The 19,012-nt window shown below is 37.1% G+C and overlaps 1 protein-coding gene across 1 annotated transcript; it reads left to right on the forward strand.

Moving 5' to 3' along the window:
* The first annotated feature begins 10,825 nt into the window (after positions 1 to 10,825).
* LOC311090264 (uncharacterized protein) lies at positions 10,826 to 17,690 on the forward strand. Its single transcript, XM_084125487.1, has 11 exons — positions 10,826 to 11,114; positions 11,708 to 11,829; positions 11,922 to 11,946; positions 12,027 to 12,073; positions 12,217 to 12,821; positions 13,512 to 13,617; positions 13,707 to 13,853; positions 13,937 to 13,997; positions 15,020 to 15,183; positions 15,265 to 15,348; positions 15,524 to 17,690. Exons 1-11 carry the CDS (start codon positions 10,928 to 10,930, stop codon positions 15,542 to 15,544), a joined length of 1,569 nt encoding a protein of 522 aa, XP_083981613.1. The 5' UTR covers positions 10,826 to 10,927; the 3' UTR covers positions 15,545 to 17,690.
* The last annotated feature ends 1,322 nt before the right edge of the window (positions 17,691 to 19,012 follow it).

The raw sequence follows: 19,012 nt of genomic DNA on the forward strand, positions 1-19,012 counted from the left end.
ACAAATACAAGACCAAATGAGAGTGACACCACAAACATCTAGTGTACTCCACACAATATGCACCAAAAGTCAATAAATATGAATAAGCTAGTTTCACATCATAATTCTTAATTCATTGTCAAGATGGTTCTAAAACAACATGAATAGTGTACAAAAATGGCAATTGGGTCTATTGCATTCAAAACCTAGTCATCATTTACGAACAGCAATACACTGTCCCTATTGAGACGAGAAACCTTTTGGCAAATATACATAAAGAGATGGGCATACATGAAAATGTCAAATAAAATAGAAATTTCTCAGTTGAATATATCAAAATGTATATACTCTGTATCAAAATAAAACACCAACTTTGCCGTGCAGAAAAAATACTGTATTTTTTATTTTGAAAATACATGTGAAATTGTGTTATCATTCAGTGTTATCACTATTAGGCTGAAATCTATCTGGACCTATTCTGAATGTAAAGAACATTTTGATCATCTGTGCACCATTTCTATTTCTGAGTACGGTACAGCAAGGAGTATGGTTGGGCAATATGACCAAATCTTATCAAAATGTAAAAAAATTTCACTATTCTCAATACCAGACCCTTACAAAAAAAAGTATACTTGAAGTTAATTAAGTGTACTGTTTCAATACTACTTGAGACTGAAAAATTTATACTTTTTAGTATGCTTTAAGTGTAACAGTAGCCAACTTTGAGTACACATCTAGTTTACAATTAAGTTTTTCGTTAGAACTGCAACGATACTATAAGTAAACTTAGGTATACTGATAGTTTACTAGTCTACGGTACGGAGCCCTACACATCACATGCAGGAAAAAAATAGTAGGCTAAATCGTGCGCACAATTTACTATTTCGTTCCCTCGTTTGCTAAATCATGCGCATGATTTATAAATTGAGGGAATGAATTAGTAAATTGAGCGCATGATTTAGCAAATCGAGGAAACAAAATAGTAAATTGTGCGCACGATTTAGCAAACTGAGGGAACTAAATATTAAATCGTGTGTACTTTTTTTATCAACACTTGAATGTGGGTACGTTTCAGTAAAAAAAGAGAATCGCATTTTTGTCAAAGAATAGCCTACGTCCTGATCGTATTCAGAATGAGAAACAAAACACAGATGGAGTAGATCGAGTCCATCAACACCCCCAAATCACAGTCGAATCCTCTTCATGGGTTCGACATTTCATTCGGTAACTTTAGGCAGTTTTGAACTTTGTTTAAGGTTTGATGATCTTGTTATTTTACATCCGTGTAAGCAATCTTCTATATGGCCCGGTCCCAAATGGCACACTTCATGCACTTTCGGTCTTGTGGACCTACAATGGCTGCCGCATGCGCGCGTCCGTTAAGTCCATGACCCTTAACCAGGGGGGCAATCATTCGGATAAAAATTGTAGCTTCCCCGGGCGCCGCCATTGATTAGCAGACCATCACCTGCTGTTAGCATGCCATTGACTCCCATTCATTTTGGTGTCACTTTGACGACGAATAACTTTACATCTGAGGCGTTTAAAGACTCCATTTGTCCATTATTTATTTCTAAAGAAACACGAAAATGTATAAAAGGCTCCATTACTTTGTATCTTACGGTATGGCCCCGTAGAAGCAGTTTTTGTAAAAATAGGCTAACGATTGCGTCATAACCACGCGACTCTCTGTCGCACAGTAGAGAGATTACCGTATGGACAGGAGAAGAAGCTCACGGGCAATCGGGGGGACGTGGAGGCAAAATGACAAAATAATTAATCAGAATACTTATCAAAAGTTTCTCCTGCTCCTAGCTCATGGACACCTCCTACTCACACTCTCTGTCTCTGCAAGTTTCGGAAGGAAATGATTCAGATTTCTCTTTGCACAGCTACTAGAAGACAGATGGGTTGCTCATGTCACATCTACGTCGTCAAGCTCAGTTTGAGTCTGCACAGTACGCTCAGCCATCAGGAAGTGAGTGCTTCTAATTGACTTCACTTTTCTCCGTTGAATCCAATGGGGTCGCTGTGTCCATTTATTTTACTGTCTATGCCCTTAACTTATTGTCATTTTAGGTTTCAGAAGGGTGCTCGTGAGCGCCCCCTTTGCGGTCGACATGCACCCTCGATTCGCACTTTTGCCAAGCCCACAGCCCCACACTGATGCGAGCTCCGCAGCAGATTTCTTCCCGACAGTCCTAACCCGTTACGTCACGAAAAAGCGGACTCTTAGGAAGACCACGAGTGCTTAGGGTGCCATTTGGGACAGGGCCTGTCACTTGTTTCTGCTTATTCTTCACCTGTGTTTTGACTGTCTGTATAACCGTAAAAACATGGATAACCGGAAGATTCCACACTTTTGTGACATTTGAATGTTGGGTAGAAGTCTGCTGCGGAGCTCGCTTCAGTGCAGTCTCGGCAAAAGTGTGCATCGATGGCATATATCGACCGCGAAGATATGTGCTAAAATATATTTTTGTCATTTGTGTTAAAATGACAAATGGAACACCCTACGGTCTTGGATCCATTGCAAGCCCAGAAAACTGGAAGTGCACGTGAATACCATTCGGGACAGGGACAAATCGGCATTATGTCACAAAAGGGTGTAGTGGACTCGGAGGAAGAGAGCGAGGTGTTAGGGTTCCATTTTAGACAGGGCCTTAGTAGTGTTCACCCCAAGTAATAAGCTGCAGAGTAACCTGCTCAGAAATAAGTAGCTATAGAAATGGCACAAAGATGACACCTTAAACACAGTCTTTTTGAAAATTTGGTGGTAGAGGTATAGGTGAAATGTAAACAAACGTTTCTAAGCAGTTGCACACACCAAAATATTCTTTACATTCAGAATAGATCCAGACAGATTTCAGGCCAATAGTGAACCTTCACTGAATGGACAATTTCACTTGTATTTTCAAAATACAAAATACTGTTTGTATTTACAGTAAATACAATTTTCCACACAGTATTTGGTATTTTATTTTAAACCATTTCAACTGAGCTATTTAGAATTTTTATTTTAAATATGTTTTCATGTATCTAGATGGGCATATGTCCCATACATGTTCGTGAACTTGCAAGTGCCTTGGTGGAAGAGTGTAGATAGATAGATTTCTTATTATTATCAATGTAGAAAACAGTTGTGCTGCTTAATATTTTTGTAGAAACATTTTGTGATACGAGATTCTTTGATAAAAAGAGTTAAATAATTGTTGATAAATACGTTTATTCGACATATAAATACCTTTGCTGTCACTTTTGATAACCTTTGATGTTATTCTTTTTTTGATGTTAAAATGTATATATATATATATATATATATATATATATATATGGTATTTTCTAGTTTGTGGTCTCCAGTAGGCTACAGAATACTGTAAACGGATCAATAATATATCAATCCCATCCCCTTTGAGAAAAAAAAAAAAAAAAAAAGACATTCACAAAACAAACATCAGCATTTATTGCTTAAAAAAGTTAGTTTTTGGTTTTGCCTGCAGGCTAGAATGAAACCTTAGTGCCAGGCGAGGTTACAGCCTGTGTGTACATGCCACTTCTCAGAGTGCCAGAGCAGGCAAGGGCCTGCTGAACAAACAAACCAACACAACTCTATCAACAAACTTAACAGATACATTAAGGAACAGACACCAAACACGGCCCTTGTCTCACGTGCGCTCTCCTTGCACGCATCCTGCCTCACATTCTCTGTCCCATGGTGGACGCGGGCAAGAGACCCAAAACTAATCCCAAGACATTGACAAATGCATCTTATGTGTACTGAACTCAACTGAACTCAAGTATGGACATGACCTGTTGTGAAAAAATAAATACAAATTCGAGCCATTGATTACGTCTCATATGGTGTATTGTAAGTATTGAAGAACAAAGGGGCATGTAGTTGCACATGCTCAGGCTGCAGTAAAAGCTACATCTAAATAGATATGTAACAAAAGCACCCTGAAAAAACTTTAAGGACTTAATACACAATAAAACAATAGTCAAAAGTCTTTTATGAAAAGACAAAAGGTCAAAGGATTCATCTGCTGCCATTAAGTCACACTGTAAATTCACAAGTGTAATGAGGGCTGGGTGGGAGGGACGGCTTAAGGGTTAAGAGAGAGTGAATGAGTAAGAGCAACTGAACAAAAGGATGAAGACAGGAGCATAGTGCAGTGCCTGAGGCGGCAGGACCAAATTCCTGTTGTCTTGAATGAATGAGATGATAAGACTCCCTGACATACACCAGCAAGAACTTTGCAGGGAAATGCCAATATCAAGTTCTTGTTAAACGCAGTGACATACAATATGGTAATTATGGTATCGAACGGTCTAATTAAGTGGCAATTATGAAAAGCTGACTTTGCTGTGAACAGGAATTACTCAATATTATGGTTGTGCAGGTTTTTTAAACCACATTTGGTTGCAACTTGCCACTGTAAAACACCTCAAGCTGTTATAAAAAACTGTTTGTGATAGTAAAATTCCTTACGATTTTCGAATCCTTTTCATCCTTTCTTGCATATGGGCAATTTAGCATTGACAAATAGCGCACATTACATGTCATCTTATTCTATTTTTCTTCACTGCCTCATTGTTTCAAACTTTTGGAAAAACATCTCAGAACTGGATTAACATCACTGACCTCTGTCTTCAGTGGACTTTCATCAAGTTTCAAGTTAATCATCTTTTTATCGCAAATGGGACATCGTCAATCATTGACATTCATCTTCATTTAAGTGTCTCTGAACTGATCATGGTAAATTATTGCTCTTGGGTCATGTTCAACAGCTCTACACTAATCGCACGAGATGCGTTCACAAAAATAGGTCGAGGCAGACACTGAACTTGATGGTTTTGGAACATTTTGGCATGGGATGGCATTTAGTTGTCTTATTAAAGTCAAGAGTAAAAAAAAAAAATAGATAGAAAATTACTAATTACATACATCCACATATATTTACAAGGGAACATCAACTATATTAAAAAGTTATTTATTTATCAATCATTAAGCATGGATTTAAAGGTTAGGTTAAAATACCTTTTTGTCTATTAATTCCTTTTGTTCTAATTTAAAGGTACACTATGTAACTTTTTTGTTCAAAATTAACAAAATTTTGATAACGAGTTAAAACATCATCATCCCTGATTCACTAAGCCCGGGCGGGATGGTTCCTCTGGAAATTGTGTATATGTCATCCGTCCTTGTTTGTCTCCTCATATCCGTAAATAGAGAAAAGTTGCTCCGGCTACTTTTGCGTGCATTTGATACGCACTTTATTGCGTGTAGTACACATGCACCCCACACGACTAATCCTACCCATGCGTATCATATGCACGTACCCTATACTAAACCTTCCCTAAACCTACCCATGCGTATCATATGCATGTAAAAACTCATTTTGGCGTATAAATTGCACGATAAACACAATGCACGCTATAGAGACGCATTTAGTGTGACCGGGTTGCTGAGGGAGTGTCACAGGCTCAAGGAGTGAGAAAGGTTGACATGGAGCAGTTAAATTTCGAACCTCCGGGAATAATAATAATACTTTTTTTTTTTTTTTTTACGCAGAACTGAGAGTCTGCTGGCAAAAAGAGAACAGGACAGAGTTTGTAATAAAACAAGAATCAACATTGACTTGGCTTTTCAGAGATGGAGAGAACTGGGAGATTTTAAATGTTGTAAAAGCGATGCAGAGGTGGCGTTTTTATTACTCAACAGGGGCCTCATTTATAAAGCGAGCATATGCACAGATTTGATCTTACAGTGTGTGTAAGCTAAAATCCATGCAAATGTTTTTATTCATAGAAGTGGTCTTTGACTGGAAATGTGCCAACACTATCTCACGACCAATTCGTACGAATTCTTACAATAATAAAAAGGTGGCTAATTCATACGAATTTGTATGACCTCACTCGAACGAATTTGGATGATTTGTCAAAACCCACATGATGGGCAGGTTTAGGGGCGGGGTCAGGGGTAGGGTATGAATTCATACGAATTGGACAATTCGTAAAATATGTACGATTTAGCAAAAAGCGTAGCCTACTAATTCGTACGAGTGAGGTCGTATGAATTCGTACGAATTAGCCACCTCGTAGAATTTGTACGTTTTGCCATGAGATCAGGTTGAATGTGCTTAGCACCATGTCAAGGTCTGGGCAAACTACTACGCACTTTTCCTTGTGGCAGACAGTTGGAGAACTGCAGGTATTTGAAAATCTAAGCAATTCTTGCCGCTTACCGTTCTCAAGTAAAGGTTTTGGACGTTGACTGTTGCTCTTTTATATGTTATTGATATTAATTAGGTGGAGTTTACAAAGCGGAGATCGGATTCAGCATGCGCAAAAAATTCAAGATCATTTGCAATTTATAAATTTCACTTCTGGAAGAGAGGCGTATGCACGTTTTTTGTGTGCATAAGTTCGTTCTCTAAATCACACGTAGCTATAGCCTACTATACACACACTTGAGAAATGATCGTAAGATCAAACGTAGGACGGTTTCTACAACATTTTATAAATGAGTCCCCAGGTGAGAAAGGTATTTAATTGAACAGATAAACTGACTTGTGTAGCTCTAACAGAGTTGATTGTAATCATTATCTATTGTGATGGATCGTTTTATTATGGTTGTTGTAGCATTGTGCTGGAATTTGTTTTCAAGGAAGTACAGTAATGGTAAAGCTACAGTAACATCTTCAGCTAGTCAGCTTGAGATCATTTTCATCTAAACTGGTTACATCTCTTAAGCCTAGTATGGTTTATGCGCAATAGGATAATTAGGGCCTATGTTAATCTGGACAGTCACGCATAGCCGAAGTACAATAAAATGCATGTAGTTTTTTTTTTTTTTTTTTTTACAATATCTGTCTCCAATACTGCTGTCATTACTGAGCATTTTACAAAGCAATTCAGTGTTCTTCAGTGTCCTAACCTATAAGTGTTATTTTCATAATTTAAAGCTAGCTTTTAAGTCAAAGATTTCTCTCCAAAACGTGCAGGTGCAAGTGTCTTTATTGTTATTCCAACAATATAAAGATTCCAACGTGATAAATGTTTTAAAATTGTACGTTTGTATGCAGAACTTTACATTTTAAAGATTTCCCCTACTACACATATTACATAAAGTGATGCCAAGGCAAGCTCTAAAAAGTTACATAAAGAGAAAGACTTCTACATCGAACCTGGTGACTGCATTGACTTGTTAATAATCAGTTGATGACGTAATAGAGCAGAACGTAGGCCTATCCATCACTGCCAAAGCCAGATCTATGTAAGACCAACTGCATTTATTCTCTGTCTTGAACATGCACAGAATCGTAGTGATGACTTCAGAGCATCATCTCAACGGGATGAATGAACGCCCCTGCTGGCCAGTTTACAAAAACTTTTAGTCATTTTCTGCGGGATGAGTAATGAAAATAGAGCAACCTTTCAAAATTAATTTCAGTTAGGCTACCTAATAAGTTTATCATAAAAGCTGTTTCCTTTTGAGCAAACACAGAAGACCCTGGCGTACATCAGGCCGAAAGCAATGTTGAGGTTTTGCACTTTCTTTGTAGTTATATTTTTGCAAAGAAAATCATTTCAGTGAAAATTGACAACGTAAATTTCAAAGCTGTTTAGTTACCCCAAAAAAATACCCCTGCAATAATTCACAGCTTACTGTAAATATGCATCATAACATAACCTGCATTAAATAAAGTTGCCATATTCATCAGTTCTGAAAATGTTTTCTAACAAACTAGACTAACAAACCTGTGGAATGAAAATTTTCCAAAATGTTTGTGTGTGTGCATGTGTGAAACCAACATGTGAACCCACATAACACATAATTTCAAGGTCAATAAACATGCATTGCATAACAATTTTTAAAAAACATTAACTTATCCGATACGAAACGATATCCAGTTAGATGGAAATGTGCCAAACAGATAGCCTACACTGAAACTTGCTCCTGTGGTGATATCTTTTCACCTGTTCTGGTGACTAATGTTTTGTTAAGTCAATTATTTGTTCATGGGAAGGAATCGTCGATCTGATAAACTTGATAAATCTGATCTTTGCAGCAGTATTAACGCAGTCTTGAAATGGCATCATTTCTTTCATCTATCAGTGAAGTGTCAGTCAAGTGTCAACTAAACCAGTCAGTTAAATCAAGGATAAGACTAATTGTTATAAATAATTTAGAGCTATGTAACACTGTGATTAAGCATTAACCCAATAAACGCACTGAACAGCTAACCATTTCAGAAAAATATAAACTTTGCAGTCTCTGTTTTAATGGGCCTAAACGGTGACAGACTTCCTCTTTTGTGAATAAACAGCAAATGGTTTCTTGCCAGGGATTTTTTTAAAGCTTATCTTGGCTAAACACTAGCTTTCCGTAAAAGGACGGGTCCAGTTCTTCCAAGGAAAATGTTCCTGGAATTCCCTTAATCTTCATTTAAAGTGAAGTTGTGAGTTTAATATCTCCCCCTTATCTAAAAAAACAAAACACCAGGATGATAAATTAAACATAATGACTAATGTCCAAGAAAAGAATATTCAGAGGAGCGGTCAACCGATTTCTCAGTAGTCTGGGTCTCCCTTCCTATCCTGATTATGTGGGACATTTCTTGATTTTACATGGAAATATGAGTTGAATAAGTTCATACATATTTGAAAAACAGTTTGTCAAATTAAGGTCAAGTTAACGCTCAGTATTTTCTGACTAATACTACAAGTGTGGGCTTGTGCTAATGTATACAAGATTAGGTGACAAGATTAATTGTAGCTCCAACGTTATTGTTCGTGGATCCATACGTTGTCAGGAATGTGGCATGCAGATCATCGATACGCATCCATGCTATTCACACATCTTTCTCAGACAGTTCTAAACTCAGAAAGTCTACTTCTTGGGATTTTTTTTTTTTTTTTTTTTTTTTTTACAATAGAATAAAAATAGAGTAGAAAAAGACCACCTGCCCCTCATCATTATCCATTATCAGGGCTTCAATCAGGTGTTACCTGATATATTAGGAACTTGTGCACAAAATAGATGTAAGATTAGGCACAAAACCGTTTTTTTGCACAAAAAAAAAAATGCAACATTGAATTGTAGACATGAAGGTATGTCACCATGTTATGCACCAACCATATTCCTAAAAAAAAGAAAAAAAAAAAAAAAAGAAAAGAAATTGGTCAAATGACTGAAATGAAAATGATCCTTTCAATACTCTAGGCTAAATTATGTTCTAGAAGGGGATAAACTTAAAATGTTATCTCTGATGAAACTATATTAAAAATAATTAATATCATTTTTTTTAAACTGTTTATAAGCACTTTGCCTTATTACCTTAAAAAGACCTGTATGGGACTATGGTATGAAACTGTTTGTTACAGTTTGCAACCCATATCCTAACATATATTTATATTGATTTAGATTAAGAAGACACAATGGAATTTATTAACATTGGATATTTTTAATCATATATCATAGATTATTAAATGATTTCTAACAAAAGACACAAAGGTGGCTTAGCCTATACTGTGGCGTCTGCAAGGCAGTGCAGCACTGCCACCTAGTGTTGATACAGCGTTCATTGAATTAATAATTAGAAATCAGTGTTTTTTGTTACATAAATCTAATTAGTTACAATAGCTATAACTAAACAATATCATACGATGATTCCTGTTTACTGGGACTTAAAAAATGCACCAATTAATTATTGTGGATTAATCTGCGAAACATAGCCTACTATTCAGATTGGTGCAAAGTCGTATTTCTTCTATTTTCCATTTTTTATGATCCAGTACAGGTAGCCTATTTGCCAGATGTAAATATGGATTTATAAGGTGAATGCATTTTGTTCATTGATCAACATTTTGTAAGCTTTATTTTTTAATCGCTGAACAACACACCAGACACACTTTTGGCATAATTCTAATGTCATTGCGTTATTCAGCCTGAGGGTGGCGCTCTAATGATGACTGACAGACTGTGTAGTACATTCAACAAAGAATTGCCTAGTAGTAGGCTATTTAGGCTATTGCCTCCGAATGTATTTTTAGAATATTGCAAGTTGTGTAGGAATTCCAGAGAGGAAAACAAAGACATGTATTTTCTCAGAACAAACATAAAACAAACACAACAGAACTGTAACTAGTAGGCCTAGGCATAAAGGCTACTCACATAAGCACTTTTAACCTGAAGGATTTACACTATACAGCTGAAGCAGACTTGTGTGTGTATGTTTGAGTGTCGTCGGTAGATGTCAGTGTGTGATTTAATATGGCACGCAGAGCCAAATGGAATCCAGAATCCTCTCTGGACGTCATGGATTGAGTTTGTTTGACAGTCCAAACTCCAAACTTGAAAGATGAAGATCCCACGCTGCTTTTCAGTGATTAATAATGCAAATATTTTATTATTATTAATTATAATAATAATAATAATAATAATAATAATAGTTTTACGCTGCAAAAGTTTGTCAGGATGTGTATATTTTCCTCTGCTTTATTAAAATGATATATTGCTTTATATTAGGCTATTTAGAGGACGAAAAAAATAGTTACAAAATTAATGTTTTTATAAGCCTCAGAATAGATTAGAGGTTAAATTTAAGATTTAGGCTATTTATTTAGCCTATATTAGGATGACATTTTCTTGATTTTATTCTATTTTGTTCAACAGAACTGAGTTAGTCTACATGTGATTAAAGAGCTCATCTTCGACTTAACATCTTTGCTCCACATGGGTTCACTGTTCTCGCATGGTAAAATATATAGCCTACATCAAAGATACTTTGACTGCCCCGCCTCCTCAAGTCAGGTAATGAAAACACATCGTCTCTTCCATAACACACCTGTTGAATGAGGACTAGTAGCAGCACATTACTCGACCATTTTATGTTTGTTATCATAAACGCGTAGCACGTTCTAGTCAGCTTTATAACCGGATAAGATGGTGAGCAGTAAGGTAGAGGCCACCGGGCGAGATATGTTGCCTGAAGACACCGAACGCCGCGACTATTCGTGCGACGAGTCACCGCTGCCAGCAGAAATTCCTTCAAATGGAAGTGGGGCGAATCTACGGATAACAACGCAGAAACCGTCAGAGGACAGTAACGCCAAGAAGAGCCGCCAAACAGGTGGGCACAAAATATTTCCTGAACAGGAGAATATTAATCATTGTGACCCTACTGGGTTTAAGTCTATCCAGCCTAAGCTGGTGTGCTCTGCTGGTCTTAGATGGTTTAATATGGTCTCATGGCCTATCTAGTAGGCCTATTTAGCAGCTAAAACCATCAAACCCGTCTTAAATTGGTTTAAGATGTCACAATCATTTTGACATAGGCCTATATAATAAATGTTTTATATATATATATATATATATATATATAATAACTTTTTTAACAAATGATTATTGTTATTCTTCTGTTGCCTGTTTTTATGCTGTTCATAAAAGTAAGCATAAGTTACAATCGGAAGTCATTATGTAGGTTATGTGTGGGCTACTATTATACCAATGCGTTTCCTATAGCCTATACAGTTAACAAGATCATAAATATGATCAGTTCTATCATAAATTAATTCCTGGCTGAATTTTGAAATGGGTTTGTGTGCTGTTAGATCACATTAGGGATTGTCCCATTCCAGAATGACATGGGAAAAAAATAATAATATAGCCTATATTTTCAGATATAAAGCCCACTGCTTCTCTAATTGTCCTGTATTCCTTTAGGACCGAAAAAACACAAGTCCACATCTGAAAAGAAATACCTCGGAGTTAGAGTGAAAATGCCAGTACGGGACATTCTCAGAAATATACGGATTGCCAAGGGTATTGACCATAAAGATCTGCAGGTATGATTATGTATCTGATGATGTTTCTTCTTCCATTTATTTACAATCACATTGAGGCATGTTGATCATGGTCTGACTGTTTGTTTTTTTAGGGGAAAAAATCGAAGGCATCTAAAGGTAAGGTTGAAATATGTAAATGTTAGCATGATCATTTTAACCTCATTACGTTTCTAATTAGAAATGTCTTTGGTACAAAGGGGATAAGAAACGAGTTACCACAGGTGGAAACCGGAGAAATTTTCTGGTGAGTGATGTCTGCAGAACTATAGATGGGGGGGGGGATGGGGGGGGGGAATGGGGGGGGGGGGGGTGGGGGGGGGTGATTGGTTTTTTGGATTGGTTACCTGGTACATAGGCTGGTTGTGAGAAATATTTTGTCTGCTACAGAAGAAACATCAAACAAAGGGTCTTGAAGAGCTTGCTATTATAGTAGAAGTGTTGGAGGAGGATCTTAAGACCTGTCAGTCATACAGATCACCAAACAAAACCCATTCTGCGTCATACTCTTCAGAGTTCTGGGTTGAAGAAGCATCTCAACCGGGTTTGATGAACACATACGGTCAGGAGAATGAGATACCTCAATCTCCAAGCTACTCTGTACCCTCTGAAACCTCGCCTGTCCATTCTGTGTGCAGCTCTTACCCATCCCCAACTTACAGCCAGGGTACCGATGTCTTCTTTGGGAATCAGGAAGAATATAGCAGTTATGAGTCAGATAAGTACAGGTATGATGATCTAAATGGTATGAGCTGCTCTGCTGCAAACTCATGCAAATACCAAGTGCCTTTCCCACAAGAATCATTCCATGCAAGTCCCAACCCAGAAGTCTGGGAGGTCTCTCCACAAAAGATGAAGTGTCCACCATGGCCACATTCTCAGCAGGAGGAGTGCAGCGGTATGACCTTCTTCTGTACTCAAATGGAAAGAGAGGAGAATCTGCTGAAGGAGATATCTGACCAAGAGCTTCTTGCTGTGGACGAAAACGGAAAGATGTAAGATCATTTTACTTTTCAAAAACTCACTGAAACCATTGCAGATGGTTTCTTCATGCAGATTCTAATGGGTTATCTTTCAAAGTACGGCTGTAATTTATAAAAATGAAGAAAATGCACAGTTTCTGAAAATAATCTTCAAGTAGCAAGAATTGCAAGGGTACTTTTGTAATGCCACCTTTATCATTTGAAACTTTTTATGAAATACAGAAAGAACGAAATTGGGTCACCCATCGTTGTTGTCACGTTCAATAAGTGGCTGCATTAGTTTTCCGCTCACAACTTTATGACAAACCCCATTATTAACTCCTCAAGCAGGGCAGAATAAAAGAGATGAATGGCTTGCATAGGAACCCGGTTGAAATTCGAAGCATTTCAGTACCAACGAAATGCTTCGTCTTGCATGTCTTTAAACAAGCCCTCTCGCACACAGAATTAGTTGGAACAATGGTAATTGATATGACCTTACACATAAACCTGACAAACATCCTGAAAGGCTACACCAGTTGAAACAAGAACTAATGTCAGACTCATTAAAAGATGATGCATTGTTTACCTTTCCGTGGAATAGGCCAATAGAACTCCACCTACTGAACACAGCCGTTTACAATTAGTAATAGCTTTTCCCTGACACTGAAAAGCGAACAGATCATGCAATGGAAAGTGACTGCTTTCGTGCTCTCTCCACAGTCTTTTACACAGAGTTGTTGAGGAGGGAAAGAGATCCCTTGTGTATGTTATTGCCAGAAGGATGATGGCTCTGAAGAAACTAGATATCAAAGATTCAGAGGGAAAGGTGACAAACAATCATACATGCATATTCTCTGAGTGTCAGTCACTCAGCAAACACGCATAAATGTTGCATGGGCCTGTTTTTCTTCCTAGAGTGCTCTTCATCTTGCTGCACAGAAGAATCAACACTTCATGGTGGCTGATTTGGTGTCACTTGGTGCAAATATCAATGCGAAGGACCGATATGGAAAGACATGTCTCCATCTCAGTGCAGAGAATGGATATATTCGAGTCTTGGAGGTAAATTTATGTGGTGCTGGAATATTAGCATACAGATCCCACCTCTACACATTCACTCATACTGTAAATGTCTTTTTTGTCAGGTCCTGAAAGGTTTAATGAGAATTGGCGTATATGTTAATTTGGAGGAAAGAGATGCAAACGGTACGTTCAGATTCATTTATTTATGCTAATAATGTAATTGTGCGTTAGGGGACCAGTTATTATTTCCCCATTCATTTCCATAAAAGTCACCCAGATTATTTGCATTTTCCAAATCTTTTATGAGGTTTTGCCGGAGTAAGGTCCTTGCACACTGAATCCGAAATTTTCGCATGCGTTTTTTCGTATCCGTCATTCTGTGGCTCTAAACTGTCAAAACACCATTCAAATGCTTGTTACTGATGCGAAAAACGCAGAAAATCGAACCCGATCCGATTTTTTTTTTTGACGGACGAAAGTTTCAGAGGCAGTGTGCAAGTGTGATTGACATAACCTGAGGTTGTATTTATTTTTTAACGTGAGAAAATTTCGGACACGAATTTCGCTCTCAGTGTGCAAGGGCCTTAAGGCTGTGGCTTCAACCTTAGAAAGAATCTTGTAGTACTAGTCACAAACTTTGTCGTTTCATAATCCTGTTTTGAAAGTATGTTTTGTAATCAGAATTTACATTACAAAAGAAAGTCTTAGAAGTGATGTGGTTTATTTGTTAAATATCTGGGCTAGTAGCTGAAAGTTTGTTAAAATTTTGTGCAAAATGAATCAATTTTAAGAACATGTACCAGCTATAAATATTATATATATTTTTGGCCAGGCTGTCATACAAAGAAATTAAGAACACGTGCAAAAACAAGAGAGAACCAACAAAATATGAATAACTGATTATGTTGTAGTTGAAGCAAAGTCCAGTCTTTAGTTTAGTTTCCTGTGAGCTTTTTGTTTTGCCTATGCATTTAAAAAAAGCCTTTTTTGCCCAATAATTTTGTCAGATGAATACCTTAACTGAGTTCATTGTTTTGTTCTTCCCTCATATTTAATATATATATATATATATATATATATCCTGGCCATGAGCTTTCACACATTGAAGTTGTTTTTGATCAAATTATATGCTAATCGCCAATTGGAAGTGTATTTCTAAAGCATGTGAAGAGAACAGGGATTTATGGATAGTATTTTGTTTGCAGGGCTCAGTGCGTTGCAATGTGCAGCAGTAGCTCTTAACCACACTGTGCGTGAACTGGAGCTGTACGAGTCTGCAGGCCATCTTAGACTGCACACTCTTCGCAAGGAGCAGATGATGGAAACGCTCGAGTGCCTCCTTCAAATGGAGTGCTTTATACATGCTCCGGTGAGAATGACGTACATGCGATTGCCCTAACATAATTAACTTGCGTAGGAGTTTCATTGGTTTTTTTTTTTCTTCATATAGGAACATGCTCGCCTCAATACGATGAACAGTGTTGATTCCAAGCCGTGTGGACAAGCAGCCTTCTTTCAGTCAAATAAAATCAAGGTGAGAGGCATGTTTAATATTAGATGACTGGTGTGCTATGAGGACAGGAGTGTTTGAAATGGTGTTAAACTGATGCACTTAACCTGTTACATTGCACGAATATATCTGACATGTTTTGTTCAAGGCACAAATTCTTAAACCATGTGGTTATTGAATTGTTTTTCTTGTTTTTCAGGCCATCAACAACATGATTTAGAAGTGGTTTGGCTCATTTGCAGCTGCTTCTAGCATGAGTTGTTTTCTCTGCATGGCCACGCAGTACTGTTAACTGACGGTAAATGTTTTTGAGTGAATACAAGCTTTAACCTGCCAATGAAGACAATATGTATATGTGTATACACACACATATTTTAGTTATCAGTTACTTTTTTTTTTTTTTCTGTGGATAATGAGAAAAGTCTTCAGGGCAAGGTAAAGCTATGTATTATGCAACCATAGATTTTGTTAAGTGCTCAGACGAAAAGTGAGGTGTTTCACGGTGCAAAAACACAATGGTTGCTCATTAGCTGGTTTCTATGAAACTTCCACTGTTAGTTACATTCGAGTAGCAAAATGTTTTAAAAAGAAAAAAATGTGGAAAGACCTATGAGTCTGTTGAATGCCACAGTTCCTATTCACTCCAAGAGTAAATAGTTGTGATATTGAGGAGACTGTCATGATTACATATACTGGCGTACAATAGCAAAATGCAGAAGCTGTGCCAACAATGGAACTGATTTTTTCTTTTTTATTGAATTTTTACACTCCGTTTCTCTGAATCTAGGAGACACAATTTTGACAAAATGCATTTTGCTTTTGCACAACAATATATGTTGATGTTTCCTAATAGCTTTTTACAACAATATACACCTATTGCTGGGTTTTATTCTCCATTTTGCAAAGGTGTAAGTGAATTCTGATGTTCACTATTGTTCAATAAGAAAAGTCGATATGATATATGATATATGATATGATATATGATATAACAGCAAGGACGCCTTAAATTGATCAAAAGTGGCAGTAAAAACTTTTAGAATGTTACAAAAGATTTTTATTTCAGATAAATTCTGCTATTTAATTTTCAAATAATCCTGAAAAAAAATAGCAGTTTCAGCAAAAATATTAAGCAGCACAACTCTTAAACATTAATAATAATACAATAGTCAACATTTGAAGTAGATCAAAAACTTCTATCAAAGTTATACATACATTTTTAACAATACCCGTTCTTGTCTTAGGACAACTTTGAACTTTTCTTGATCCACTTCAAATGTTGACTACTGTAGTTTCTTGAGCAACAAATCAGCATATGATTTCTGAAGGATCATGTGACACTGAAGACTAGAGTAATGATGCTGAAAATTCAATATTAAATAGTAAATATATAAAAATTCTAGTAATTTCACAATATTACAGTTTTACTGTATTTTTTGATCAAATAAATGCTGCCTTGGTGAGCATGAGACTTTAAAAAATATACAGTATATATATGAATTACAAGGTATATGTTGGTATTTGAGGTGAGAAGCTTTACAATATTCTTAATTAATTTTACAAAAAATTGTGTAAGCAAAAGCTGTCCATTTCTTAATGTTGTATTTTGTATTAATGATAAGCCAGTAATACAGAGTCATGGGTGTGACCCTGATTTAAGCTTTTCCTAAAGGGATAGTTCACCCAAAAATCTGTAATTTACTCACCCTAAACTATAGGAACCTGTTCCAAAACTATATGAATGTCTGTCTTCTATTGAACACAAAAGAAGATATTTTGAAGAATGTTGGTAATCAGACAGTTGATGGACCCCATTGGCTTCCATAGTAATCATTTTTTTTCCTACTATAGAAGTAAATGGCTACCATCAACTGTCTGATTACCAACATTCTTCAAAATATCTTCTTTTTAGTTCAACAGAAACTCATACAGTTTTTGAACAACATAAGGGTGAGTAAATGATGACAGATTTTTCATTTTTGGGTGAACTATCCCTCTGATAGAATGAAAGTTATTTGTTTTGGGCATTGGGTACTATAAGGTTTGTATTGTATAAGGTAACATTGTATTTAGCATATTTGTGTAATAGGTAACAGTTATATTTAGTATATCTCAAACTGTTTTACATTATTAAACCTGCACCATGTAACACAGTTAATGTTACATGGGCACATAGGGGGTGATTCATATCTTGCATAGCAAAAATATTATGGGTGCTGTATGTATGTGACATATTTAGGGCTTTGTTTATGCTCTATTGTAAAGTCTTTTTTTTTTCTTTACATGAATATCATGTATTGATCGTCAATATATATTGTAATGCTTTTGAGTTATACGATTTTAATACATGTCATAATTATTCAACCCTTATTCAATGCTGCTGTTTTTAAGTCACTTATTTGTATGGTATTGTACAAAATTGTTAAAACATAATTAAGCCTTTAACAAAACGTCTCAGGTTACGCTGCTAACCATGGTTCCCTGAGAAGGGGAGTGAGACACTGCGTCCCCTAGAGGACACTATGGGGGAATGCCTTCGGCGTGACTGGTGTCTAAAGCGTGCATCCAAACGCGACAATGACATTAACACTGGCCAGTGACAGCCTGTGACGTCACTACTGGTGCGACCAAGTGTATATAACGGCACCTGTGCAACACGTCATCCACTTCTTTGTATTAATTAGAAATGCACAGGAATGCATGAAGCATGGCAAGGAGATGCAGTGTCTTATTCCCCTTAATCTGAGACTTTCCCTTTTGAATGGGAACTCAAACTCGCTCTACAAACTGCCCAGGAATGCGCCAAAGAGCTCAAGATATAGACCCCTAAACCATAGAAGGTTTGCGTGTCTCGAGTCTCGATTCTCGATTCCTCTGATCCTAGGCAAAAATCGGAAGTCTTTGATCGTTAGTTTGACATGTTCACCGACAGCCGATTAATGACCGTTGCAGTCAAATTTTTACCTCAGACGAAATTCTGGCAGTGTCAGAAGATTTGACTCCCAGTCCTGCAGTGTGACTTCTCCTACGACGACCGTCAAATTGTCTTCGTTTTTCAAGACAAGCCATGACCAAAATTAACGTTAGAGGTTTCTTTGTAGCCACCATTTCAATCCTGCGTGTAATGCAGTTCACTGTCACCGAACGTGCCATTGATTGATGTAAAACTCCGGACAATTTTTCTTGCGTGCGTCCGTTTTTAACGCGTCTAAACTGCCGCAGAGTCTGACATTAACAACTGAGTCACTTAGGAGCAAATCATTAAAACCTTGGCTTCAGATATCAAGACTATGAATGCAACACATCTTGCAATCATCACCCCTGCCAAACCGTCAGAACTTCAGGGTCTGATGCAAGCATGTATGAGAAACCCTCTAAAAGTCAGCCCCAGGAATCAGGAAGTGGGACCAGGGATGGGAGGGGATTGTTTTTTCTCCTTGACTTGGGACTGCTCTGAGTGCTTCCATCTCCATGGTCAAACATGGAGGTGGTCCAGTCTTGTTATGGGGGTGCTTTGCTGTAGCATGAAGATCCAAATCTACTTAAGCTTGGATCAGGGATCATTCCTAGAATGTTCTTGACTGGCCCGTACAGTCTTCAGATTTAAATCTCATTGAAAACATTTGGTGGAATTTGAAGACCAAAGATTTTCAATGATCTGGAAGCTTTTTCAAGTGAGGAATGGGCCAAG

Source organism: Abramis brama (assembly GCF_963993115.1).
Source record: "Abramis brama genome assembly, chromosome: 10".
Lineage (NCBI taxonomy): Eukaryota > Metazoa > Chordata > Actinopteri > Cypriniformes > Leuciscidae > Abramis > Abramis brama.

Excerpts from the sequence above, each read along its gene's own strand:
- LOC311090264 (XM_084125487.1), top strand. The coding sequence starts at position 10,928 with ATGGTGAGCAGTAAGGTAGAGGCCACCGGGCGAGATATGTTGCCTGAA. Across the intron at positions 11,830-11,921 it reads TTGACCATAAAGATCTGCAG|GGGAAAAAATCGAAGGCATC; the intron begins GTATGATTATGT and ends TTGTTTTTTTAG. Across the intron at positions 12,074-12,216 it reads GAAACCGGAGAAATTTTCTG|AAGAAACATCAAACAAAGGG; the intron begins GTGAGTGATGTC and ends TGTCTGCTACAG.